Here is a 23,472-nt window from a genome sequence, read left to right on the forward strand (position 1 = left end):
ACCTGATTCCGCACTAACACGCTCCTCCCAGCTCGGTGAAGCTCCCCATGTGATCCGTTCTTCCCCCTAAATAAAGTTGACAAATCTGGCTGTGCTCAGAGTGCTGCCGAGGGGGTGCGGAGCGATTCCCCCCCCGCAGCTGCGGCAGCGCCAGCGGGGCCGGGCCGGGCTCGGGGCTCCAGCACGGCGGGGCTCGGGGCTCCAGCAGCGCTGTCCCCTCCGGAGGAGCCCGGCGGGCCGAGCAGGATGCGGCCGGAGCGGGTGAGTGTGCGAGGAGGCTGCGATGGATCCTTTGTGCGGCTCGCCGGGAGCCGGAGGAGGGAGGGGGCAGCGGGCGCTATTTTTTAATGGGCACAGCCCGAAGGGTTGTTCCCTTCTCCGTGTGCCCCTTTCCCAAGGGATGTGCCCGAGGAGCCGGTTCCCAACAAAGCCCGTTTTCCCGGGTTCGGGCAGCGCCTGCGGCAGCGGGGCCAGCCGGGCCGGGCACGGGGGGAGATCGGGGGATGCTCCGCTGCATCCTGCGGTGTTGCTCCGGCCCCGCAGCACCCGGCGAGCACTCGGGGGACCCGGCACACGGCGCTGGGGCTGGCACGGCACGGCACGGCACCAGCGTACGGGCTGGCATGGCACGGCACGGCACGGCACGGCTCAGTGTGGCACCAGCGTGCAGGACCGGCACAGCTCCGCGGTACCCGCGAGCAGGGCTGGCACAGCGATAACCCTGTGCAGGGCTGGCACGGCACGGCACAGCCACAGCGCGGTGCCAGTGTCCGGGCTGGCACGGCACGGCCCCGGGCAGTGTGGTATCTGTACGGGCTGGCACGGCACGGCACGGAGCGGTGTGCAGGACTGGCACGGCACGGCACTGTGGTACCCGGTGTGCTGGGCTGGCACGGCACAGCACTGCACATTGTGGTACCAGTGTGCTGCACTGGCACCATCCCTGAGCAGGTTCCAGGGCTGCCCTGCCCCCCCCCCCACACTGCCCCCCAGCCTGGCTCAGGGCCATTGTGGCCCCCCTGGGTGTCCTGCTCCGGTCCCAGGTATGACCCCCCCTCCCCTGGGTGAAGCCCCTTCCCACAGCCCCACATCATCCTGCTACCAGCACAAAGGTGACCCTGGAACCCCCTTCCCCCTCCTCTCATGGGATGTGCATCCTCCTCTCCATCCCCACAGGGGCTCCAGGGACCCCCCACTCCTTCCCATCCATCCCACACCTTGTCCTGCTCCCTGTGCTCCCTGAACCCCTCACCCCCCAAGAGATGATGCCTCCATCCCATGCCCTCCCACCGTGTCCTGGGATCTCTAACACATTAACTGATCCCAAAGGCATTTCACAGAAGTTTCCCATTTGGAATGTGATTTGGAGCTAAAAGGAAAGTCTCTGCAGCAAGCACTGACTGCTTAAAGTCTTCATTCCTTTCTCCCCCCTTACCTATCCTTGAGCCTCTGTGCTGGGACCAGTTCACTGCACACCAGTTCGGCCACACAGAGCCCAGCACTGGCTTCAGATGGGGACAGGGGGCAGTGAGGAGGGGGACAGGTGCTTCCTGCTCTCCTGCACCTCCCAAATCACACCGAGACTATTCCCAGATAGTGCTGTGAGAAAAGAAATGGGATTTGATTCCAGAAATGTACAGACACAAAGTAGCTGCCTCTAAACTGACATTCATCACTCCCCCTCCCAGCCCCTGCTCCCTCCCACCCTTTCACTTATTATTTTCCTTGCATAATTTGAAAGGTGAAAATCCCTGAGTACTGAATATGAGGCAGTTCTAGACTGTGCCTGTTCATCAGGAACAGCCACAGTGGCTGCAAGGAGAAGAGTTTCCTTTTTAAATGAGTTGGATGAAAAACTTGAATGTTCAAACAATCTTTTGGTCTTTGGCACATTAAAAAAAAATAAAATGTTATTCCTGCAGGAGTTTCAATCTTGGCAGATTTTAGGTCCAAGAGAAAGGCTGCAGAGCCTCCCATCCATAACTGCTTTCCTTGCTTGTGGTAGGGAAAGAGAAAGAGAGAGAGGAGGGATTAAATAGGGAGGGGGGACACAAAACCAGATCTAATCTGTTCATCCCTATCACAATAAGCTCAGCATTTCAACCCTCCTTCACCTGCACAGAAGATGAAAATAAAAAGGCCATTGATTGCATTTTAGGGGGATTTTTAGGTTTTGGGTTTGTTCATTTGAATTCAGCTCTAAACAGCTTTCAGTTTTCATTTACCCTCTAACTCCAAGGGAACAATTAAACATCCACCTGTACCTGCACTGGTAAATCCTTGTTGTGGCTCTAAAAAACAAACCAGAGAATTGAGGCAAATTGAGCTTAAAAAACAGGCAAATAGGGAAAAATCACTGAGCAGGTTTAAGCTCAGTGTAGGCTTGGGAACTGCTCACTCCAGGGCTTGTATTTACACAGAATAACATTTCAAATACACACCAAAAAATTCCCAGGTTGCCTCTCTGTGATCACAGGATGCAACTGCCCCTGATTTTGGAAGGTGTATGAGAAGAACAGCATAAAAAAAGAAAAGAGTATGAACTAAATCAGGAAAAAGACCCTTTTCAAATGGAAGAAGAATCCCCATTTCACAGGGTACATTTTTTAGTTGATGATCTAAGCCTGTTCCTCGAGCAGGAAGGGCTTATCAGGAAAATCCTCCCTCCAAAGGGAGGAATGGTGGTGCTGCTTTGAGGAAAACAATCTCACCCGAGTTTTTAAAAGGCAGTGAAGCCCGTTTCTGAGTGAACAACATGAAGGAACAGATCTGCTCAGCTTCTCAGAGAGCAACACTTTGACCCAGCACTGTTTTCCAAGTTTCAAAGGAAACATTTCCTCAATGTAAGGCTGTGACAGGAACGAGCCTCAGTGCCTCTTCCTCACATGTTCCCGTGCGTGGCTGAGCCCACACACCTGTGGGGAGCATGGAACAAAAGCCACCCTAAAAATGTCAGCCAAGGATTTCACTGCTCAGGAGAAGAAACTTTCAGGATAATGTAATTTCACTGTATGAAAACCTGGATCCCAGGTGCCTTTCAGTGACACTGGGTCAGGGAGGGAATTCATCAGGTGTGCTGTCTACGACGGGTGTGCAGTTTGTTCCTGCTAAAAGGCAGCAGCAACTTCCACAAGGATTTGGGCTTTGTACAGCCCAAAGATCTGCCAAAACATGCAGTCACAAGCAGGCTGTAATCACACCTCAAAAAAGCTGCTCTGTTAATCAATCACAGTTACACTAAATTAACATGTCATACTACCACAAGTCACCAATAAAACCAGTGGGATGAATATCAGCTTCAGAGAGAGCCCAGATCTAAACACATTCACTGTTGCTTCAATGAATTTATGCTTCAAGGATTAATGAATTAAAATTAAAACCTTAAAAGCAGAATTAGCTCCATGTGGGTCCTCTGTAAAGTTAATGCCCAGGAACACAGTCCCTCTTGTTTCTGGCCCACAGACTCCCCCACAGGAGATCTTCTGGAAGCCAAAAGCACATTCCTGAGCAGGGGCACATCCTGAAACTTCCCCCTGAATCCTGGGAGCTGTTTTGCTCAGCATCTTTGCAGGCAGAAGGAAGGTAGGATCAGGTTCTGCTCTACAATTACTCAGTTTTCTCACACACCAATAACCCCTCAGAGTTCTCCGAACCCAGAGCAGCTTCAAGGAAAATCAGGATCCCCCCAGAAATTGTTCCTGTCATAGGAACTGGACTTTCTGTTGGCTCCTGGCCGTGGCCAGTGCTGGGATGAGTTCTCACAAGTGCTTCCAAAACTTGCAGCCTTTTTCTCTCCCTGCAGAAGGAAACCTCAGGTGTAATGAAGACACAACAGGCTGAACAACTCTAAGAGCAGAGTGCTCTTGTTCACCAAGATAAAACTAATCTGAAGGGAGAGACCAGGGCTAGAACTTTGTACACTTCATTAAAAGATTAATTGCCTTGCTTGAACCTTTATCTAAGCTGCCAGTTATAGCACTGGATGTAATCACAAGGGGCTTACGAAAATTCCATTTCCAAGGATGACCACGTGTGAAAATCTACTCCAGGTCATTTTTCCTCTTTTGTTTTGGGATTAACAATAGGGAAGAAAAAGGCATAAAGAGGTTTTTTTGATTTGAGGACTTTCCAGGTAAATGTATGGTGTTTAACACCCACAAACCTGGTGACACTGCAAAGATCCCTGAAGTGTCTTTCTGGAACAAGCCATGCCCCAAAGGACACAGATCCTACAAGAAAGGAGGAAGCCTGGCTGAGAGATTTCCACCTTAAGATTTCAAAAAACACTTCAAGCAGCCAAAGATAAATATTTCTGTGTAAATAGGTACATATTTAAAACACTCCTAAACCCTTTGTTCTTGCATGGGAGTTTATAGAAGATGCAGCAAGGCTAAAAATCTCATTACGTGTTTTTCAAAGCCTTTTCTCCTTCTCCCATTCCTTCCTCCTCTCCTTCCCTCCTCCTTGCCCCCACTTCCATTTGTTCCCACTCCCACTCTGCCTTTTATCTGCTGCTCCACAGCTCTGGAGGAGGAGGAAGAGCCATTTACACCCCAGGTTTCCAGCATGATGGAGACCCTTCATCCAAAGGTTTTTCACATCAAAAGGATGGAAATTCAGAGAAAGGAGCCACATTCTTCTCTAAATGCAATTAAAATGGAAGAGACAATTTGAAAGGCAGCAGGCAGATTTACAAGAAAGCTGAAGGCAAAAGGAAAGCAAGGCTGAAACTATATTAAAAAATCAATATATATTTAGGGTTATATAAATGGTAGAAGTAGTTCAGCATTGGCACAGAGAATGAGGGGATGAGAACACGAGAGAGACACACAGAGATGGAAACCAAGACTCTCCTGCTGCTGGTATCAGAGATTTTCTATATTAACTCACAGGGAGCAGGTTTACAGTTTCAGGTCAGTCACCTTTACTCTGGGAAGATGTTTTTGTGTGGCTTTCAGAAAGAGTATTGTACCTTTTTGTCACTTGCTGCTGGTTTATCAACCTCGATGGTCCTTCTCAACCAGCCTTGATCTCCAGCATCAGGAAACCAAAGGGAGTCTGAGCTCCCCAAAGGTCAGGGATGGGAAATCAGCTTCTCACGGACAAGGAAAGTGCAGGAGCTCATGGGATTCTTGGCCTTCATCCTTCTGATGAGGCTGAAGATTCCACACATCACCAGACTCACTCCTTCCTCTGAAACACAGAATCAGAAAGCAGAGTTATTCCAAAACACGGACTCCCAAAACACAATTAAAATGTCCTACAAGTCTGATCCCCACAGGTTATTTTGACTTTATTATTTTTTAGGTATCCAATGCAAATCCTCATTACTCTCTTTAATCTAACACCCATAACATCATCATTACCCAGGCTCTGGCAAACAGAGGCAAGGGCTGCCCTAAGAAAAGAGAGGAATCTCAGGGAAATAAAAAAGCTGCTGGTGAACATTCTTGTCTCTTTTCAGTAATTCAGATTTTTGACAGGTGCCAATAACCTGAATTAATCTTGAGACACTGATTTTTGTGACTGTAATTTGCTTTGTTCTTCTCACATAAATTGCATCCAACCCACTCATACTTTCCACCCTCAAAAACTATATAAAAAAAAAAAACCCTCAGAAATCTATTTCTCTCTCCTTTGTTGGAGTATTCAGAGGCCCAGAGGTCAAGCCTGGAGAATAAAAGGAAAGGCAATGCCTGTCCTAAGGATATTAGAAAACAAGGAGCAGGTTTTGTCCTCCCCACCTTATACTGAGCTGTGCTAAAACAAAAAGACAGGAGCCAGGGTAGGGAAGTCCATCCATGTTCTACACCGAGAGCCTGAGTTTATATAAGTATCAAATTCAAACATCAGTATTTCATTAAAAGCTTTAAAAATATAACTCACAGATTTTCTAATGTGCTTTCACAAGTTTATTCTAACAAATCAGTATTTCCAGACCAAGAAAAAAAAGAAAAACCAAAACAGTCCCATTACTTTTGTCAATACCTGAATCTTTCTAAGATATTTTATTAAATGTTAATGGGAATTAAATGTGCACAGGCCTGAAATCCTGGTTTGCATGCTTGCAGTGCTCAGGCCAAATACACTGAAGAATTATGACTCACACAAAACCAACAAAACACAGGAAGGATTATTTATTCTCTGCTTTTGAATTAAATCAGAGCATGGACAAGGAAGAATGTTTTGGAGGGGGGTGGTTGTTAAGGGAAAGTTTCCTTTGCTTTGCACACCCCCTGGTTGAACTTCAGGAGGTTCCTCTGTGTCCACCTCTCCAGTCTGGAATCCCAAGGACCTGGATTATCACCCTGCATGATCCCTTTCCATGCTGGGGCTGTGTCAGGAGCTCCTTGTTCACCCAAACAGCCCTTCTACTTCCAGCTGACACCCAAGCATGATGATTCCCAGGAAAAATCAAGAGTTTTCCCAAAGAACTTCCTTCTTGGCCCTTGCAGAGGCGGGAGGAGGGGCCCTGCAGCCATGGGTTGCAGTTTTTGAGGGTTCTCCCACCCCTTTTGCCATCCTGGCTCACCCATCGGTGCCCAAGGAAGGAGCATTCTCTGCCCTCGGGAAGCAAAGGCAGGGTGGCAGGTGGTGGTGGAGCCACCACGAGAGCCCTCACACACTGTTTGGAAGAGATTTCTCCAAAAAAGCAGCTTCTACCCCAAAATTCAGCTGGAGCACGAGCAGAACTTTGCAGATTTAAGGTTTTAAAAGCATTCCTGTTTTGCTTTTGAAAATCCACATCCCTGAGCTGATGGAGAAAGGGAGTTACAGATGACACCCCTGCACCTTCCTGAGCAGTCCAGTCCAGCACCAGCTGCCTAATGACTTCAGATCCTTCACATTTTATTGTCCCCACAGGACTCTGATAGCTGTGGATACAGATGAAATGAGAGACAGGCTCAGGCAAGTATGACAAGATCTGATTTCTCTTAGCACTGAGACATTCCCCCCTCCTGCACTGCCACGTGGGTGGTGGACACTTGGCTGCTCCATAAATCAGAGGGGGCATTTCTCAGTTTCTCAAGTTCTTTTATTGCAGTTTCTTTCTTTAGGCTACTTGAGAAAGATGTTGAATATGTAGCCCAGGAGCACTAAAATATTCTGCTGTCACCCCCTCCTGATCTATGACTTGCCAGCAGTGCCACACGTAGACATTCATCAAAGATGTGCCACACTGCACTTGGTCCCTTATGTGAAATGAACTTTCAATCAGCTCCACAAACACCTCAATTTACAGTAAAATCTGATTTTAAAACTTTCTGTAAAAGCCACATTTATTTCTGACTCTGGGAACATATTGTTCCAAACTGGCAAGAACTGCTATTTACATCCTTTCACATCAACAGAGTGCTAATCTACATAAACAGTCATTATTGCTACCAGGAAGGGGCTGTTAATTAGTAAGAGGGACCCTCAGTTCTCTGCTAGCCTGAGTGGGATGAACCTCCCATTTCTTTAAAGAGGGTGAATTACAACTGCACGCCATCAAACAGAGCATCTCTGAATAAACAATTCCACTCCCAAGATCTCTGAAACCTAACTTTGGCCTCCAAACATTTGGGAGGAGGGTGGAGGGGATTCAGAGCAAGCTGTTATTTGAAATAAATAGCCCTGAACGTGCTTAGAGCTCCTCAAAGTAAAATATCCCGGGGCCAAAGCCTGAGTGGAGCAGGAATGAAGAGCAGCCCAGCTTTGTTCCTCCTCAGATTGAAGTCTGAAAGGGGATTTTGATGAGGGGAGGGAAGTGGGAGGGCAGAGCAGCCCTTGAGAACTGCTCAGATGAGGAAATATTTTGGATTTGTCACACACAGCACGTATCAAAGCCAAATTACTTAAATGTGTTTGAAATTCCAGCAGAATTAGGAAAGAGGAGGGGTTTTAAATTCTAAATTACAGCTCAGTGCCTGTAGGGGACCTCTTCAATAATCCTGTGTCGTTTCTCACCCAGGGCCCTTTTCCAGGCTCCAGATTTGTAGTGAGGGCACCTCCCCAAGTCCAGGATAAGGAGGCCAAAAACCCCCCTTCCAAACCCTTCTCCAGACAAGCCCTGTCTGAAAGTAGATATCAGAGAGGAGGGGAATCAAACCTCTTTGTGAGAGCTCCTGTTTGCAGCTGATTTTGTTCCTGAGTGTGATGTGAGCAAATCCAAGTCACAAACCCTGCCTTTGATTTGACCCTCTTTTGGGAATATCTGGGAGAAGAAAAGAAACACCTCTCAGGGCAGCAATTCCTAAGATATAAAGTCCACTTGTTGCAGTGCCTTGAGTCCAAGGATAAGCTCTGCCACCGCAATGTTACTGGAATATTGATTTGATTTCCTCCAATTCTCTCCTGCAGAACACAAAGAATCCCAGACTGGCACTGGGCGACCCTTGGTGAAGGAGACAACACATTCCTGACCTCCTGACTTGGGATACAGAGGAGCTGTGCTGTAAACTCTGTGCCACAGGCTGTTCTTCCTGCAACCCCTGCCTTCCAAAAGAAAGAACACTTTTGATCTCATCCATGCCTGGAGAACCTGAGGAGGAAACCATCTCCTGGATGACAAAGGTGCCAAGGGAATCGTAGTCCTTGCTTCTCTGGGAATTCCCAGAACAGCTCCTGAATCCCAATGAGGCCCAGGTTCAAAGAGGTCCCTGGACCTGCACTTTTGGCTTCACCAGACTATGAGAACTTTGCTAAGTTAAATACAACAAGGGACACTGAGAGTGAGCAGCTGGAGGGGTCCCTGTCGTCCACCATCGCGCTGATCGTCGTGCTGACCATCATCTTCTCACTGCTGATGACATCCCTAATAACCTACTGCTTCCACAAGTGGAAACTCAGAGGGAGAAGACTGCAGAAGGCACAAGAGGAGTATCAGAAAGACCACGAAAAGAGCATTTGCCAAAGCACACCTGGACTTGTTTCATAAAAAAAAAAAAATGAAAGAAAAGGATCCACCACAAAGAACTCTTGAATTACCTGGAAATGAAAATAACGAAAGAACTGCAACTATGAGATTTCCAAACAAATACATCCTTGTTTTATCTCATTTCTAAGAGTTGTTAGCAGTTTGGAGATTTCCTATAGCTTTATTATACATATATATATATATATTTATATATTTAGTCTCATTTGTGCAAAGTAAAACCAACACAATTGCTTATCTCTAATCTCCTTTGTCATTTTAATCTCTCCACAACCTCTTTGGGCAACCTGTGGCAGTGATTCCTGGCTGGAGGATGGGGAGACCCTGGCACAGGTTGCCCAGAGCAGCTGTGGCTGCTCCTGGATCCCTGGAAGTGTCCAAGGCCAGGCTGGAGCACCCTGGGCCAGTGGAAGGTGTCCCTGCCCATGGCAGGGGTGGCACTGGATGGGCTTTTAGGTCCTGCCCAGCTCTAACCATCATTCTGTGTATTTACTAAACCAGTAAATTCAAATCTGCTGCTCAGACTCTTTCAAAAATCCACTAAATAAAGGTCAGATTTCGGGCCATGCAAACCAACTGATCCAACCCAGTGCAGTTGTGTTGTCCTGCACTGACACAACCATGGGCTGAAGGAGCTGAAATCCCCCTGGAGTCTGGAGCAAATCCCATTCCCAGCTGCTCAGAACAGCACCTGGTCCTGGAGAACAGCTCCTGTCTTCAGTGACAATCCAAGCAGGACCAAACCCCAAATTTAAGTCAGGATTTCCTGAGAGGTGCTCGTGGCATTCCAGCCACAAGTGGATCAAGGACACCCAGCCCAGCTTCCCAAGGGCAGAGCAGGACCACCACCCTTTTTTAACCAGGCTTCCAATTCTTTTTAAACCAACCATTCCCCAGTGTGTTTCTATTTGCAGAGCCTGTAATGTCATGTCACAGAGACACGGCAGATTTATCTGTGAGTAGCATCTCTAAGTCATATTTTCTAACAAAGTGATGGGTGTAATATTAATAGATGTAACTGTTTTAAAGTAGAAACAATGTAAAGTTACCCCCAAGCCCCCTGCTCAAGGATATAACCTGCTTGCAATTACCAGTAACGCTGTGTGTATTTTTAAACAAGCTATAATACTGTGATGATGCTGTAAATTTACTTCTGTAGGCAAAAAAAAAAAAAAAAAAGTTCTATTTAAAAATGTCAAGATGAAAGATGTAAATGTTCTGAAAGTGCTACCAACTAAAAATATGAATTTTCACAGAATATTCTAAAGGTTCTGTTCCATGCTACAGATATATTTTACAAAGGTATTTATGGGTCAAACACACCAGTCTGTGAGAACAGTACTATTTTATTACAAAATAAATACATGAATAAACAAGCAGTGAATATCCATGCCCAGAAGCTGGAAAATGTTTGGGTTTTTTTGTTTTTAAATCCCATGATCAGTTCTACAGGTCATTTAAAAGATGGAGGACCTTGTGCCTTATTGACATAAGGGATCCACCCCAACACATGTCCCAGCCTCCCCCCTCCAGATCCTGTCAGCACAGCCAGAAATCTGCAGAGTCAGTCATGGAGGGAAAAGGGACATGAAAACAATGCAAATGCAGTATTTCTAAGATTAATCTCTGTTTTGCCCAGATTCCAGCCCGTTTTTTTAAAGCCAGTGGCATTCAGAGCACCAGCCCTGGGGCAGGGGGTGATCTGCACATACACAGTGTCTCCCTGAGTGGAGACAATAAAAACTCCTTCTCTGAAAATCAAACTGAGTGGTAATAAAATTACACTTTGAAGAATGCAAATATGTGTGAAAATGCTTTAAAAATACGGGGCTGAAAGCACTGCAGCTCTTGCTGGAGGATCTATGGATGACGTGGGATAACTGCCCTGAAAGCTGCAGCTCGGGGGTTTTACCGAAGAGGAACTGGGATCACAATCCCTTCCAGCAGCAAAACCTTGTCCCTGGTGCCACCAACTTAAAATTCTCTGTCAAGCTCCCAATATGGGTAAAAGGGTTCAGCTCCTCTTCTTGGAAGCTGATCCAACTGGCTATGGGAAAAACCCGAACTCAAACCCACCTGGTTCTCCCCACAGCCCAACGCCAGGAGTGGAGATGAGTTTATGGAAGGGCAGGGAGTGACCCCAGGGTGGCCTGAAGTGTTCCAGTTTTTAGTAAAACTTCAGGGAAAGGGTTCAGGATTAATGTAAGGGGGTCATGGAGATGGTTGGAGGGCTGCAGAACCTCTCCCATGGGGAAAGGCTGAGAGAGTTGTGATTGTTCAGCCTGGAGAAGAGAAGGTTCCAGGGAAAAATCCCTGTGGCCTTTCAGCACTTGAAGGGGGCCTACAAGAGAGGGGCAAAGTTCCCAGCAGGACCTGCTGCCTCAGGACAAGGGAAAATGGTTTGAAACTGAAGGAGGGTTGATTTAGATTAGATATAGAAGTTTTTTACAATGAGGGTGGGCAGGCCCTGGCACAGGTTGCCCAGAGAAGCTGTGGCTGCCCCATCCCTGGAAGTGTCCAAGGTCAGTCTGGAGCAGCCTGGGCTGGTGGAAGGTGTCCCTGCCCATGGCAGGGGGAGAAGTGGATGGGCTTTAGAAGGTCCCTTCCAACCCAAACTGTTCTCTGATTCTAAACTGCACCAGTAGGACCACAACATATTTCCTCAGTAGCAGCAATTCATCATTTAAATTTCCCAGAATCCCAGACTGGTTTGGGTTGGGAGGGACCTTAAAGCTCAGCCAGTTCCAACCCCTGCCATGGGCAGGGACACCTTCCACTAGACCATTTCATCTTTGTTCCCAGCTTAGATCCAGGCAAGTTGATTACACTAAAACTTCATTCCCATTCAGACCTGTTGGGATGGAGATGGAAGTTTATCCTAGAGGAGATACAAAGAGATGGTCCAAGAGATGGCCAGAATGACTGTGCCTGACAGCCAGGCTAATTTTTTTCATAGCAGCAGCAAAGGCAAATGGAAGTGAAAATTCCCTTGCTGTAGTGCACAGGAAAACTGATTTTAATTTGAAGAATACAACTTTCTCCAAAGGGTCAGTTATAAAGCATAACATCACAAAAGTGGTTATCAGCATACACACAACATAAATGTGATAAACCTCTATTTGCACAAAGTTCAGAGCAATAAACTCTCATCACCAATCATTCAGAAGATTAAATAATGCAACTGTGTGTGCAGCATGAAGGCCAGAAAGATAAAGCTCCAAAGCATTTTTACCAGGCAGATTGATTTGTTGCTGAGCCACAGCTGTTTTCCATATGAATCCCCCTTGAGCCACCACAGTCCTTTCATACCCCAGCAAGCACAAACAAGGCAGCAGATGAATCAATATTCCTTGATCAGAGTTTTAGAGGGTTTCTTTTGATCAAAAGAAAAATCTGCTGCTGGAGGGGGAGCTCCTGTGAGGGGGGAAAAAAAAGGGAAAGACATGATCTACTCTCTTTCCCACATCTTCCCTGTCAGAGTTTTTGGATCTCTCAAGCCTCAAAAGCTGCAGGATTATAAAATAAATTATTTAGAGGCCTGGATCATTCATTCCATAGGACATCTCTAAGAGCTGCTACAAGAAAACAGAAGGCAAACACTCAGATCTTGGAGTCATCCTTGATAAAAAAAACAAAACAAGTGTAGTGAGCAGCAGGAAATGCATCCAAGAGGCAGCAGCAAAATCTGCTTTGATTTTTCAGAGGAGTTACCTGAGCTGTGTTTGTAACATTTATGCAAACAAACAAGAGCTGTGCAGTCACTGTGTGTGAGCGTGACAACTACTCCACAGACAAACACTGTCAGCCTCCTAACCCAAATAACTCACAGTTCAGGGCTTTTACAGGAGGGCTCCATGGGAGCTGCAAAGAAGGATTTCAGTATCTTTACAAAGCTTCTATGAAAGGCAAAATGCCAAAATATATGGATTGTATTCTTAAGAAGAGTCCCGGAGCTCCCTTTTTGTGGGTTTTGCAAGGGATGAAACCTGTGTTCGTTGGCAAAACCAACAAAATGACACTTTCAGAGGATTCAGCTCCTTTGCCTGCCAGCCCTTCTGAGACTCCACCTGGAGCCCTGGGAGCCCTTGGCCTCATGTTTGCAGATGGCTGAAGAATTCCAGAGGCTCGGGAGAAACAGGGAGGGCAGGGTTAAGCAAATAAGGAACAGTGATGGAGCATCCAGAAAGAAAAGCTTTGGGAGACTGGAAGGGATTTCAATATTTCTGAGGATTCCAGAGGAAGAAACCAGCAGAGTTTCTTCATTCCCAGGTAACCACATATAATCTGCAGTGACAGCTCAGAGTGAAAGCCAAGCTTAGGGGAACATTTCTGATCGACTATTAAACCTGTCTGCAGGAAACCACAACAAGTAGCTGAGCAAGCAGCAAGAACAACCAGCTCTGAATAACTCAGGGCTCTGTGTGTGGGGGGGGGTTTAACCCACTCAGGATCAGCTCCCAGTGGAATCATTCCCAGCTGGTTTTTTAAGCACCAAGAGGCAGAACTTTGCCCACACCCACCTCCATATCCAGCACTTCTCTTCAGGTTTTTCCATTGATTTGTGGGAAGGGAAAGCAAGAGGCTAAACAGCCCTCCAGCACTCTTAGAAACACAGAGCACACAGAAGGGAAAAACTACACAGGGAGAAAACACAAACCCAACTTCAACAACGCATTTTTCTTGTCCCAAAATGGGAAAAAATCAAATGCAACTGGAAGATTTAATCCTCTTTGCTTTCTAACAAAAATTCAGGGAGAGTTCACAGTTAAGGATATTCCTTCAAGATTTCCAAAGACCTAAAATGCACAGAAAGTCAGGAAGCTGGAGACTGATGAGAGGCAGGAACTTTGTGGGTCACACAAGGCCACCGGGTCCCAGCAGGAGTGGCAAGACGAGCTCTTGCTGCCAGCACTGATCCCAAAGGTGCTGTGCCCACACATCAGCTTAAGGCTTTTGAGGCCACTAGGAAGATGATATCACTGTCCAGCCCACTGAGATTCCCAGCACAAAGCCATTTTATTTGCATGTGTCCCGAAGCCCAGATATATTCTTTCAAAGACAGTGACTTTGTCATCTTGAAAAATTGCAAAAAATTCCAAGGCAAAAATATTATTCAGCATCTTATTCCAATTTTCATCCATGTTGTTTTTTCTCTCCTGGACACCTCTCCTCCACCAATTCCAGGATTAATTTATTATCATTTCTCGTCCTGTTGCCATCCGCCGTCTTGCTGATTAAATTCTGTTATAGTCTCATTATTTCACTTCTATAAATACCCCTTTTCATTTTACTGCTTTCTATAGTTACTTTGCAACCTGCTTCTTTTCTCCTCCACCTAGGGCCCTCACTTTCAATTTAACATGAGACAGTGGGCAAAGCCTGAGCTGAACTGCAGTAATTACACCTTCCTGCCCCGAAAAACAGAATCAGTCATTTTTCTTACTGATGGAAGCAGCTGTGAGCTGCTCTGAAATCCCACAGCAATCCCACAAAAAACAATATTTATTGCTTGCCAGATTAATAATAGAAACTCTTGGCTTCTGTAATTTGAAAAACATATAGAGATGGATTACAAGATATCACAACATTTGCATTTAGGAAAAATAAGAGTTGACTCAGAACCCAGACACAACATGCTGGACATATCTGGTTCCACCTGCAGGAATATTAAACCACCACCCAATTCATCACTGCCAGAGCAGGTTATATCCATAATAGTTGGTATTCCATGTGCAACTCTCCCAGCTCTTTATGTCCTTGAGCCATTTTACCACTTTCAGGACTTACATTTTCTGACCTTCCAGCCTTTGCCACAAGGCCCTGGGATCCTCTGAAGGTTTGGGAAAGCTTCTGAGGGCTTCTCCTAGAAGTGTGAGCACGTCCTGAAACAGAAAGAAAACATGGATTTGTATTCCTGGCATTTCTCATGTCCTGTATCCCAGACCTGCAGCTCCATCCAGCCCCTCAAAGGCAGCTGGGTGGGCAGCACTTCAGCAGCACAATTTGGGGGAGGGGTTTAAAGGGTCCTGTTTTAAAGGGTCCTGTTTAAACATTCATGGCCAGTGATCTGCTCCACAAAGCAGGTTTCTTCCCTAAGGAGGGGAAAGGAAAAGCAGGTGGCCTTTGAGGGAAGCAGGGAGGAAAACAAGGAGAAGAAAAGTGAAGCTTCACTTGACACACAAGTTCTTCAATCTTAGGTATGGAGTGAGAGTCAAAAATCAGGAGAGTGGAATTCTTAGGGAAAAAAGGGAATGTGTGGTACAACACAAACTCCCACCTTGCTCACAAACATGGGAAGAGGTCTCAGAGCTTCAGGAAGGCACTACTCATTCACTGCTCAGGAACAACCTGAATCCCTTTCAAGAAGGGAGAGAAGAGCTCTTCCTTCAGAAAGATTCAAGGAATTCTGTACCTCTCAGCTCCATTGCCTCCCATCCGCTCCAGAGGCACTTCCCACCAATAAAGCTTCAACCTTGGGACACTGGTACAGACAGAAAACAGTTTTTCCAAGAAGAAATCTCAGGGTATCCCGAAGGTCTCAGCCTCCATAACATCTTGCGGGGTCCTATTCCAAGGCTCCTACCCCAAAGGATGAGCCAGGAAGACCAGAGTGGGCCCAGTTACCTGCTATCACACCAATTTATTTACCAGTTTGTCCTGTACAGCCCATCAGAAAGCAAAACCAAGAGAGACCCGGAACCAGTTCTAGGACATCCTGGGAATGACCTTCAGCTTCCATAAATCAGGCAGGCTCAGATGATTTGGTCACTCTTCTGGTCCTAAAGCATTTTATTAATTGCCAAAATATTCGGGTCACTCTGATCTCACTGCCAGCAATCAGGGGGAAATCTGCCTTCCAGATCCCTTGGTTGCAGCACCTACAGAATGTTAATAAAACATTATTTAACACATCTTTTTAACATTATTTGCTTACTCTGGAGTAAATCTGTTCTTCCAGTTTCTCTTGGATTAAAGCACTTTCCATCAGAGTCTTTTTTTGCCTGACAAAGGCAATCCTGGCCAGCTCTGCCTCCTTCTTCTGGCAGTCAGGGCATGAAGAAGCCTCGTGGATTTGAGCTTCTGTCACCTGGAAGAGGAGACTTTGGTGCAATGAGCAGTGTCTGTCCCAGTGAGATGGCACTCCTTAAGAATGATCAATAAAAATACAGATAGAGGGACTGTCTAAAGACAAAAACTGGCTTTTTAGGCAAATTCTTTCCTAGTCAGCAATAACTCCCCCATCTCTACGTGCCTGTCCCTCTGCTGGCAGTGTTCACAAGGCCTCCCGCACCAGCCACAGGTTGTGCTTCTCTTCACAAATTCTAAGAGCAAATCAACTGGGAAGCAATTAGTTCAAACATGCAGCTCTGAGGCAGAATAGGAATAAAATCCTACAAACAAAATCCTGCAGTTCCCTTAGGAAGATAACCAGGCCTACCCCTGTGTTAGTTCATCCACCATGAAAACTTAAGAGCATTTAACAGCATGACACAAATGCCAGTGCTTGTGCTTTTGTGAAATGTCCATAGGTTTATCTGATTTCATTGACTCTGATTCCATCTGCCTACACAAACACAGGAAGCTGCTCCAAAAGCAGCAGAATCAACCCTGGCAAGTCACATCTCAAGCCTCTCTGTCCTCTTCTTCCTTGACTTCTTCTCTGCACAAAAATGTGTGTGGAGGTAAAGACAGAAGCAAACAGAGCAGCTACTTTTCTTAGAAAATATATTTTCTAATATAAAATATTAGAAAAATAAAGAGGAAGCAAAAATTCTACAAAATTTGGAAGGTGAGTTAACGTTAATGCAGTGAAACAATGCAGATGGCTGAAATCTCCAAATAATTTTAACAGACAGATTTAAACAGAAATAATTTTCACACCAAAACTGAATTTAAAGTATTACTTTAAAAAGTATTACTTTAATTACTTTTACAGAAGGGGGAAGGAGCTGTGGCAAAAAGCCCATGCTCTGGTGGGAAAAACCACTGGACTGGTGAAAAAGAAAAGCACTTGAAATTGGGTAAAGGTGATAGAGATGTTTCTTAATCAAGGGACTGAGGTCACCAAGATTTTATTGGACCTGCTCTAATTCTTAATATTGCCTAATAACTAAGAAAGCTGGGAGCAGGGGGCTTGCCTTTGGAATTCTTTTAATCCTAGAATCACAAAGACTTCACAGCAAATAAATTGCAGAATAATTTGATAAATAACCGGTACCAACATAAGCAGCAAAAAAGGCTTTTTCTTCAGCTGATCCAGGGCTTACTGTGTGTGCAGTGACTGCTGATCCCAGCCTGGCTCAGTCACACACATCATCACTTTATCAGCAGGCAGTTTTGGAGGATGATTTGACCCATCAGTGCTAGGGTATCAGCCCAGAAGCTCTTTCAGAGGCCTGAATGTGGCATCGCTGAGCTCTGCCTGCTTTGATGGTCATGGCATGGCTTCATTACCCAGTGCTTTAGCCCAGAGCTCCCTGGTGTTCACCTGTTTAACAGTCTCTCTGGTGTTTTCCAGGAGGATTCTGTTCATCAGCCGAGCAGGAACGATGCAGTTCGCAGCTCTGGTCCCAGTTTTCCCTGCTGGGACTCCATCCTGCAGCTTCCTTGCCTTGCCCATGTTTGGCTGCTCAGAGCTCAGCTGCTGCTTCATCCCATTTATCTTCCTGGTGCAAAAGGACCTGAGAGCATCCAGTTCTCCACCAAATAACTCAGGAATTTCTGTCAGGCATAAGTCAACAAAACAAAAACATCAATTACTCTATCAAGGAAAGAGAAGAATTCCCTCCTATATCTATATATCTATATCTAACTATAAATCTATATCTATCTATGTCTATATATTCCATTCTAGTTATAAAATAAATATAAATAGAAATATTGGCTATATAAATATTAGCTATATGACAGATATGAATAATAAATTATTTATTATCTAGTATGAAATGACATATTATATATTTATATTTTACATATTTCCTTCATGTATATATATTTATATCTTCATTTTATATAAATATAATGTTTAAGGACATCTTTCCCTCTCTCATCTTCTCTTATCCTTCCCCGTGGCATCTAAAAATAAATAAAATCAAGATTATACTTCAGGTGAGTGGGTTAGGATGGATTATATATATTCTTTTCTATCTATTTCTATATATATTATACTTTAGATTCAATACTTTATATATTATTGTGATAGTTTGGACCTGGCTCCCTGCCAAATGTCCAAAAGTCACGACAGCAGCCCCCTTTCCCCTTCCCTTCTTCCTTTAGGGCAAAGGTAAAAAAACTATATAAAAAAAATTAAAGAATTCAAAGTCAAGCTGCTTATATAAAAAAATATATATATTTACGTAAATTACAGTTATATACAGTTAAGATGCTATATACACAGTAAAAGGGGATCCACCCCCCGAAGGAATAGGGAAAGGGGAAAAAAAGGGACAAAAGGGAACAAAAGGGACACCAAACAGGTATACTCGATCAAACTCAAGAACTATACTAATAACTAACAACGTCCTTTAGAAAAGCAGGATTGGCAGACACAGCCAGCACTCTCTGAACCCCCCACGTGGCAGGCCAGCGGTCACTGCAGCCTCAGCTTTAGATAAGCGAGACCAACACAAGGACCCACTGCTCCTGAACCTCGCCAAAAGAAAAGAGAGTGAGGTCTCTGATCTCCAACTTACTTATACTCTGGTTTACGTAAAAATCGTATGGAATACTGGGAACTTGGCCACTTCCTTAGTTACAAACTGGTCACCAGGAAGGCCTAGATCAAAACCATCACAATTATATATGTTATATAAGATATATTTTCTATATAAAAAAATAATAAAAATAAAGATAAAAAAATCTGGGTGAGAACTGTAGGAACTTTAACAATAAATGTCTCTATGAATAAGCTCCAAATAGGGGAGGAGATGAGAACCTGAAAGAATGAGGCTACTAATGACATAGCTTAAATATCAGTAGTTAAATACTGGGACACTAAATAAACTGCCTCTCAATAACTGCCTCACACAGATTTGGCTTCTGCCTACCTGGAACTGCAACCAAAATGAGTTCACATTTAAAGAGGGCTCTTCATCTGGGAGCTCTGAGGAGCAATTCATAAGACAAATGAGAGGCAGTGGCCGGGGAAGTCACTCTGGAACAGCTCAGACAGATCCTACAACCTCAGCCAGGTACTTCTTCTTCTGGGGAAAGGCAATTCCACCAGAAAATACTTTCCCCTAAAGCTTCAACCATCACTTCCTGAGTTCTTTATAAGATCTTGTTTAAAAAACATCTTCCCCTCTCTCATCTCCTCTTATCCTTCCCAGTGGCACATAAAAATAAATAAAATCGAGATTATCCTTCAGCTGGGCGGGTTGGGATGGATTTACAACTTCATTCAGTGCTTTGGGGGGGGATTTTCCACAGGCTTAAACCACAATCAATACAGTATTTCATGGGCATCAGCATGGAATGAGGCTGTGCAGCACTGCCTCATTTGATTATGGAATTTAAACAATCCCTCCACATTGTTTTACCCCTTGTCAGGGTTAAATTCAGTTTTATTTCTCCTGCAGGTTCCACAGTGCCTGTGTGACAACCACTGGCACTCCAGTGCCATGGGACACCTTGGCAGAACCACAACACAGAGCCTTAAAAAAGCAGGAATGGAGAACTGCCCCTAAATGCTCTGGGATGAATTCAGCCCTGAGAAGACAAGCCAGAGCTGTGGAATTCTGCAAGGGCATCTCTTCAGGAATGCACCTGATGTTTATAGGGGATAAGGGATCCATAGTTAAAATGAGGCAAGGCAGGAGTCAGTGAGCTTTGCTTCCTGGATAACATGGAAAATATGTCATTTAAGTACAACTACAAGTTCACAATCAGGCACCACAGAGCAGTTTACTCCTCCTTAGAAGATGATATATCCAACTGACTGTAGGTAAAGACATGGTGATAATTTATAGACAGATGAATAAGAAAAAGCAATACCTTAAAAAGCGATTTAATGAAAACAAATTTGCTTTGTGGGATCATAAACATTTGTGTGGAATCCACCATTTCAGTCAGCAGGTGATTTTCCTTACTATTGCAATGTAAAACAGTGCAAATCATGAGCCACTTCTGGGTTTAATCACACTGAAAAATAGGGGCATGTTCATTTATGCTGAACACAGAATTAATTAAAAAATTTAAAAGTTACCATTATGGGGGGAGGAAAACCCAGAACAAAAGCATTTAAGTACTCAAAGCCATAAGTAAAAGCCCTGGGGTCTGTGACAATTTAATACCAGGCTAATTAATTCACTTAAGGTTCTCCTGACATACAGGAGTGCATTTTTATTAAGAATTGGTTTCTAATAATGCATGAATCCTGTGCTTTGCTCATCTGCACCTACAGACACCAGAAAGAAACACCAGCAAAGAGAACAGCAATTTTTAAATCTCCCTGCACAACTCGTTCCTGAAGTTACTTCTTAATATTAATTCCCATTTAACAGTAATCTCAGAGAGAATAAAAATTATCAAGGATGATAATTTTTCTGAAATAGGAACAAAAAAACCCCGAGAAAAGTCAGCACACAGTTAAATTGGGGAAAGTTTGTTTTTCTCTGCACACTGACCCCAGTTTCCAGTTTTCTCCCAGGTGGAGAAGGTTCACTTGTCCTTCAGCTCTGCACTGCCTGGTTTTATTCCTGGTGTCTCTCACATATTCCTCCCTTTCCATCTCAGATCCTTCTCCATTTGGGGTGGCAGACTGAAATGTCCCTGCCCTGTGCCCACAGAGGATCCCTGCAGTGCCGATCCCTGTTCCACAAGGACACTGTCCTGGTGCCCATCCAATGCTCCCCACGCGCTCTTCACTTTGCAGCAGCAGCAGGGAGCAGACAGTGGGCAGATCCCTGCACAATCCACAGCTTTTGGAAGAAACTCCCTCTTTCCCAGTTCCATTAATGAACTCTTTACGAGCAGGGTTTCCATTTCTGGTTGGAATTTCCACATCCAGCCCATGTTACTTCTACTTAACTACAGAATCAGAAGACAGGTCTGGAATCTCAGGGCCTTTTTTCCTTTTAGCTTGACAGCACAATCACAGTAACGAGAATGATTAAATGAGGGATGGTGACTGCAGGAGGGAGGAGGCAGAAGAGGTGACAGGAGTAGCAGAAGTGCCACCAGGACAGGCATCGAGTCAGAGACACATCTCATGCAGCAGGAAGGTCACAAAACATGGAATATTTCGGAAGTAAAGCCCCAAACTGGCCCAAGAAGCTGCTGTGATGACAGAAAGCCTTGGTGTGTACCACCAGAGATAAGTTAATCCCCATGTCTACACCCCAAACCCTGCTGGGAGCTTTGTAACTAAGTGACCTAAATAAATTTGGCTTTCTGTGACATTTTAAATCTGTGAGGGGAGGGTGTGAAAGAGGGAAAGTCTTTCCTGAGTTTCCTTTCCCTTTGAAACTAACTTTGATTTAATAGGAAAATTGGCAGGCATTTTGCTGTTATGCTCTACTGATACTCTATTTTAAGAAGAAAAAAAGGAAAAAGAGAGAATTGTGCAAGCCAGCAATTGATAACTACTCTTCAGAAAGATTTTCCCTCTGCATCTTAAGACCTTCATGATCATCCAAAGTGATTTGTACAGCTGAGTGCAGCAGGTCAGGGTAACGTGCTGACAGCAAACAGTTTGTGAAAGATCCCTGCAGGTAACACAGAACTGACCTAACCAGGCTGAACTATTGGGTTATTTTTCACAAATAGGAATTTAAAGCAAATTTAACTCCTCCAGTACAGTGAATCATTGTAGAATCATGGAATGGTTTGGGTTGGTCCCACGGGCAGGGACACCTTCCACTAGTCCAGGTTGCTCCAAGCGCTGTCCAACCTGGCCTTGGACACTTCCAGGGATGGGGCAGTCACAGCTTCTCTGGGCAACCTGTGCCAGGGCCTGCCCACCCTCACAGCCAAGAATTCCTTCCCAATATCCCATCTCTCCTTGCCCTCTGGCAGTGGGAAGCCATTCCCTGTGCCCTGTCCCTCCATGCCTTGTCCCCAGTCCCTCTCCAGCTCTCCTGGAGCCCCTTTAGGCCCTGCAAGGGGCTCTCAGGTCTCCCTGGAGCCTTCTCTTCTCCAGGGGAACCCCCCAGCTCTCCCAGCCTGGCTCCAGAGCAGGGTTTCCAATGAAGTGTTGCTGGTTGGAATTTCCACATCCAGCCCATGTTACTTCTACTTAACTACAGAATCAGAAGACAAGTCTGGAATCTCAGTGCCTTTTTCACTTTTAGCTTGACAGCACAATCACAGTAACAATAACGACTGAGTGACTGAACTGTACCTGAGCCACAAAACTGATGCTGCTCAAACATTTCTTGGCCTCCAAATAACTCACATTAACATCTCACGCTCTCTCACTTTTGACAGCAATGGTGCAGTGGAAAATAAACAAGCAAAGCATTTAATGTAGACACATTACAAAGGTGAGATCAAACTTGTGAGCCCAGCACCACTCACGGGGTGAAAAAGCCCCACTTGAATTTTCAGACAGATCCAAGTTGAAGAATTGCAGCTTGCTGAGTAAATTTTAAAGATGACTAATGATCTTTGGAATCATCTCTATGGAACTGGGGATTTAGAGTCATGTGGTGATACGTTTTGCCTAATAACTCCGGGGGAAGAGGGACAGAGAACAGGACAGAGAAAGAGACCTATGACAAAAATTTCTCCCTTCTACCAAGGCCAGCATTCAGGTTTTTCTTCTTTCAGCCCACAAAGAAAACTAGGAAGAAATAAGAATCACATTCCAGGACATTTCCATAGGCAAACCAGAACTTTTTTTTCCCTCCCTATTAGTGATAGAGATAAGAAAAAAAGGGTTTATTACAAAGAAGACCAATTCAGAAGTACCCTGCATGCTCAGTGCACACATAATTCACTCTGCTGAGTGTACTGAGGGGACTCACTGTGCAGCAAATCTAGTTCTGTGAGCTCATCTTCTATTATATTTTTTTAAAAAAATCTCTAAGTTGCTAAAACAGTACAAGGCTTGGGAGCTCCTGAGCACTGAGTGGCTGAGTCAAAGAGAAGGAGGCAGTTGTAGGTGCCAGTGAGCAAAAGCTGCTCTGCTTTATTTCATTTGTATGTTGATATTCTGCAGTAAATGCTGTCCATGGCTAAAGTATCGTTGCTGCTGCTGAATGAGGGGATAACACAGACAAGCATGAAGTACATTTTGTGCTCTTCCTGTTGATGTGGTTGGGAGCACTGCTGTTACAATGCCAAGGGACAGCACAGGCAGAAGGCAACACATCTCCATAAATCAGCACTAGAGAATGACACAGAACTGCTCAAGGCCTCTCCTTAGCCATCAGCATCCACACACCAAAGGCAGAACATTCCCTTCTGTAGAACTACAAAAATCTGGAAGTGATTCTATGAGTAAAATCTCGCAAGTGCAACTTCCAAGGGAAAGTAGAGATGGAAAACATCCTCAGCCTCAAAGTGTGGTTCCTTCCTCATTCAGCCACTCTGGAGCTCCTCGGCGCCCTTCCAGT

General features: G+C 45.0%; 1 protein-coding gene and 1 long non-coding RNA gene across 7 annotated transcripts in view; one reads left to right on the forward strand and one right to left on the reverse strand.

The window, feature by feature from the left end:
* CUNH8orf48 (chromosome unknown C8orf48 homolog) overlaps positions 1-23,472 on the reverse strand; it is a 46,195-nt gene that overhangs the window by 16,842 nt on the left and 5,881 nt on the right. For 2 of the 6 annotated variants that reach the window (XR_007628317.1, XR_007628315.1), the window contains exons 3-6: positions 17,406-17,638; positions 15,852-16,004; positions 14,705-14,799; positions 4,973-5,193 (exon numbers count right to left, since the gene is read on the reverse strand). Coding sequence is in view for 2 of the 6 variants with exons in the window: in XM_050310652.1 (XP_050166609.1) it covers positions 5,097-5,193; positions 14,705-14,799; positions 15,852-16,004; positions 17,406-17,638 (578 nt within the window). In the remaining 4 variants the exon portion in view is untranslated. Of the gene's footprint in view, positions 1-1,275; positions 1,600-1,688; positions 3,797-3,820; positions 5,194-14,704; positions 14,800-15,851; positions 16,005-17,405; positions 17,639-23,472 lie in introns of those variants that run through there. The other 4 variants (XR_007628316.1, XR_007628318.1, XM_050310652.1 and 1 more) reach the window with 4 other exon arrangements.
* LOC126637419 (uncharacterized) lies at positions 22-10,717 on the forward strand. The gene is made up of 2 exons (XR_007628321.1): positions 22-261; positions 8,344-10,717. It is a non-coding gene; the product is annotated as an uncharacterized LOC126637419 (long non-coding RNA).

Source organism: Myiozetetes cayanensis, unplaced genomic scaffold (assembly GCF_022539395.1).
Source record: "Myiozetetes cayanensis isolate MyiCay16 unplaced genomic scaffold, myiCay2020 scf15, whole genome shotgun sequence".
NCBI classification, from domain to species: Eukaryota; Metazoa; Chordata; class Aves; order Passeriformes; family Tyrannidae; genus Myiozetetes; species Myiozetetes cayanensis.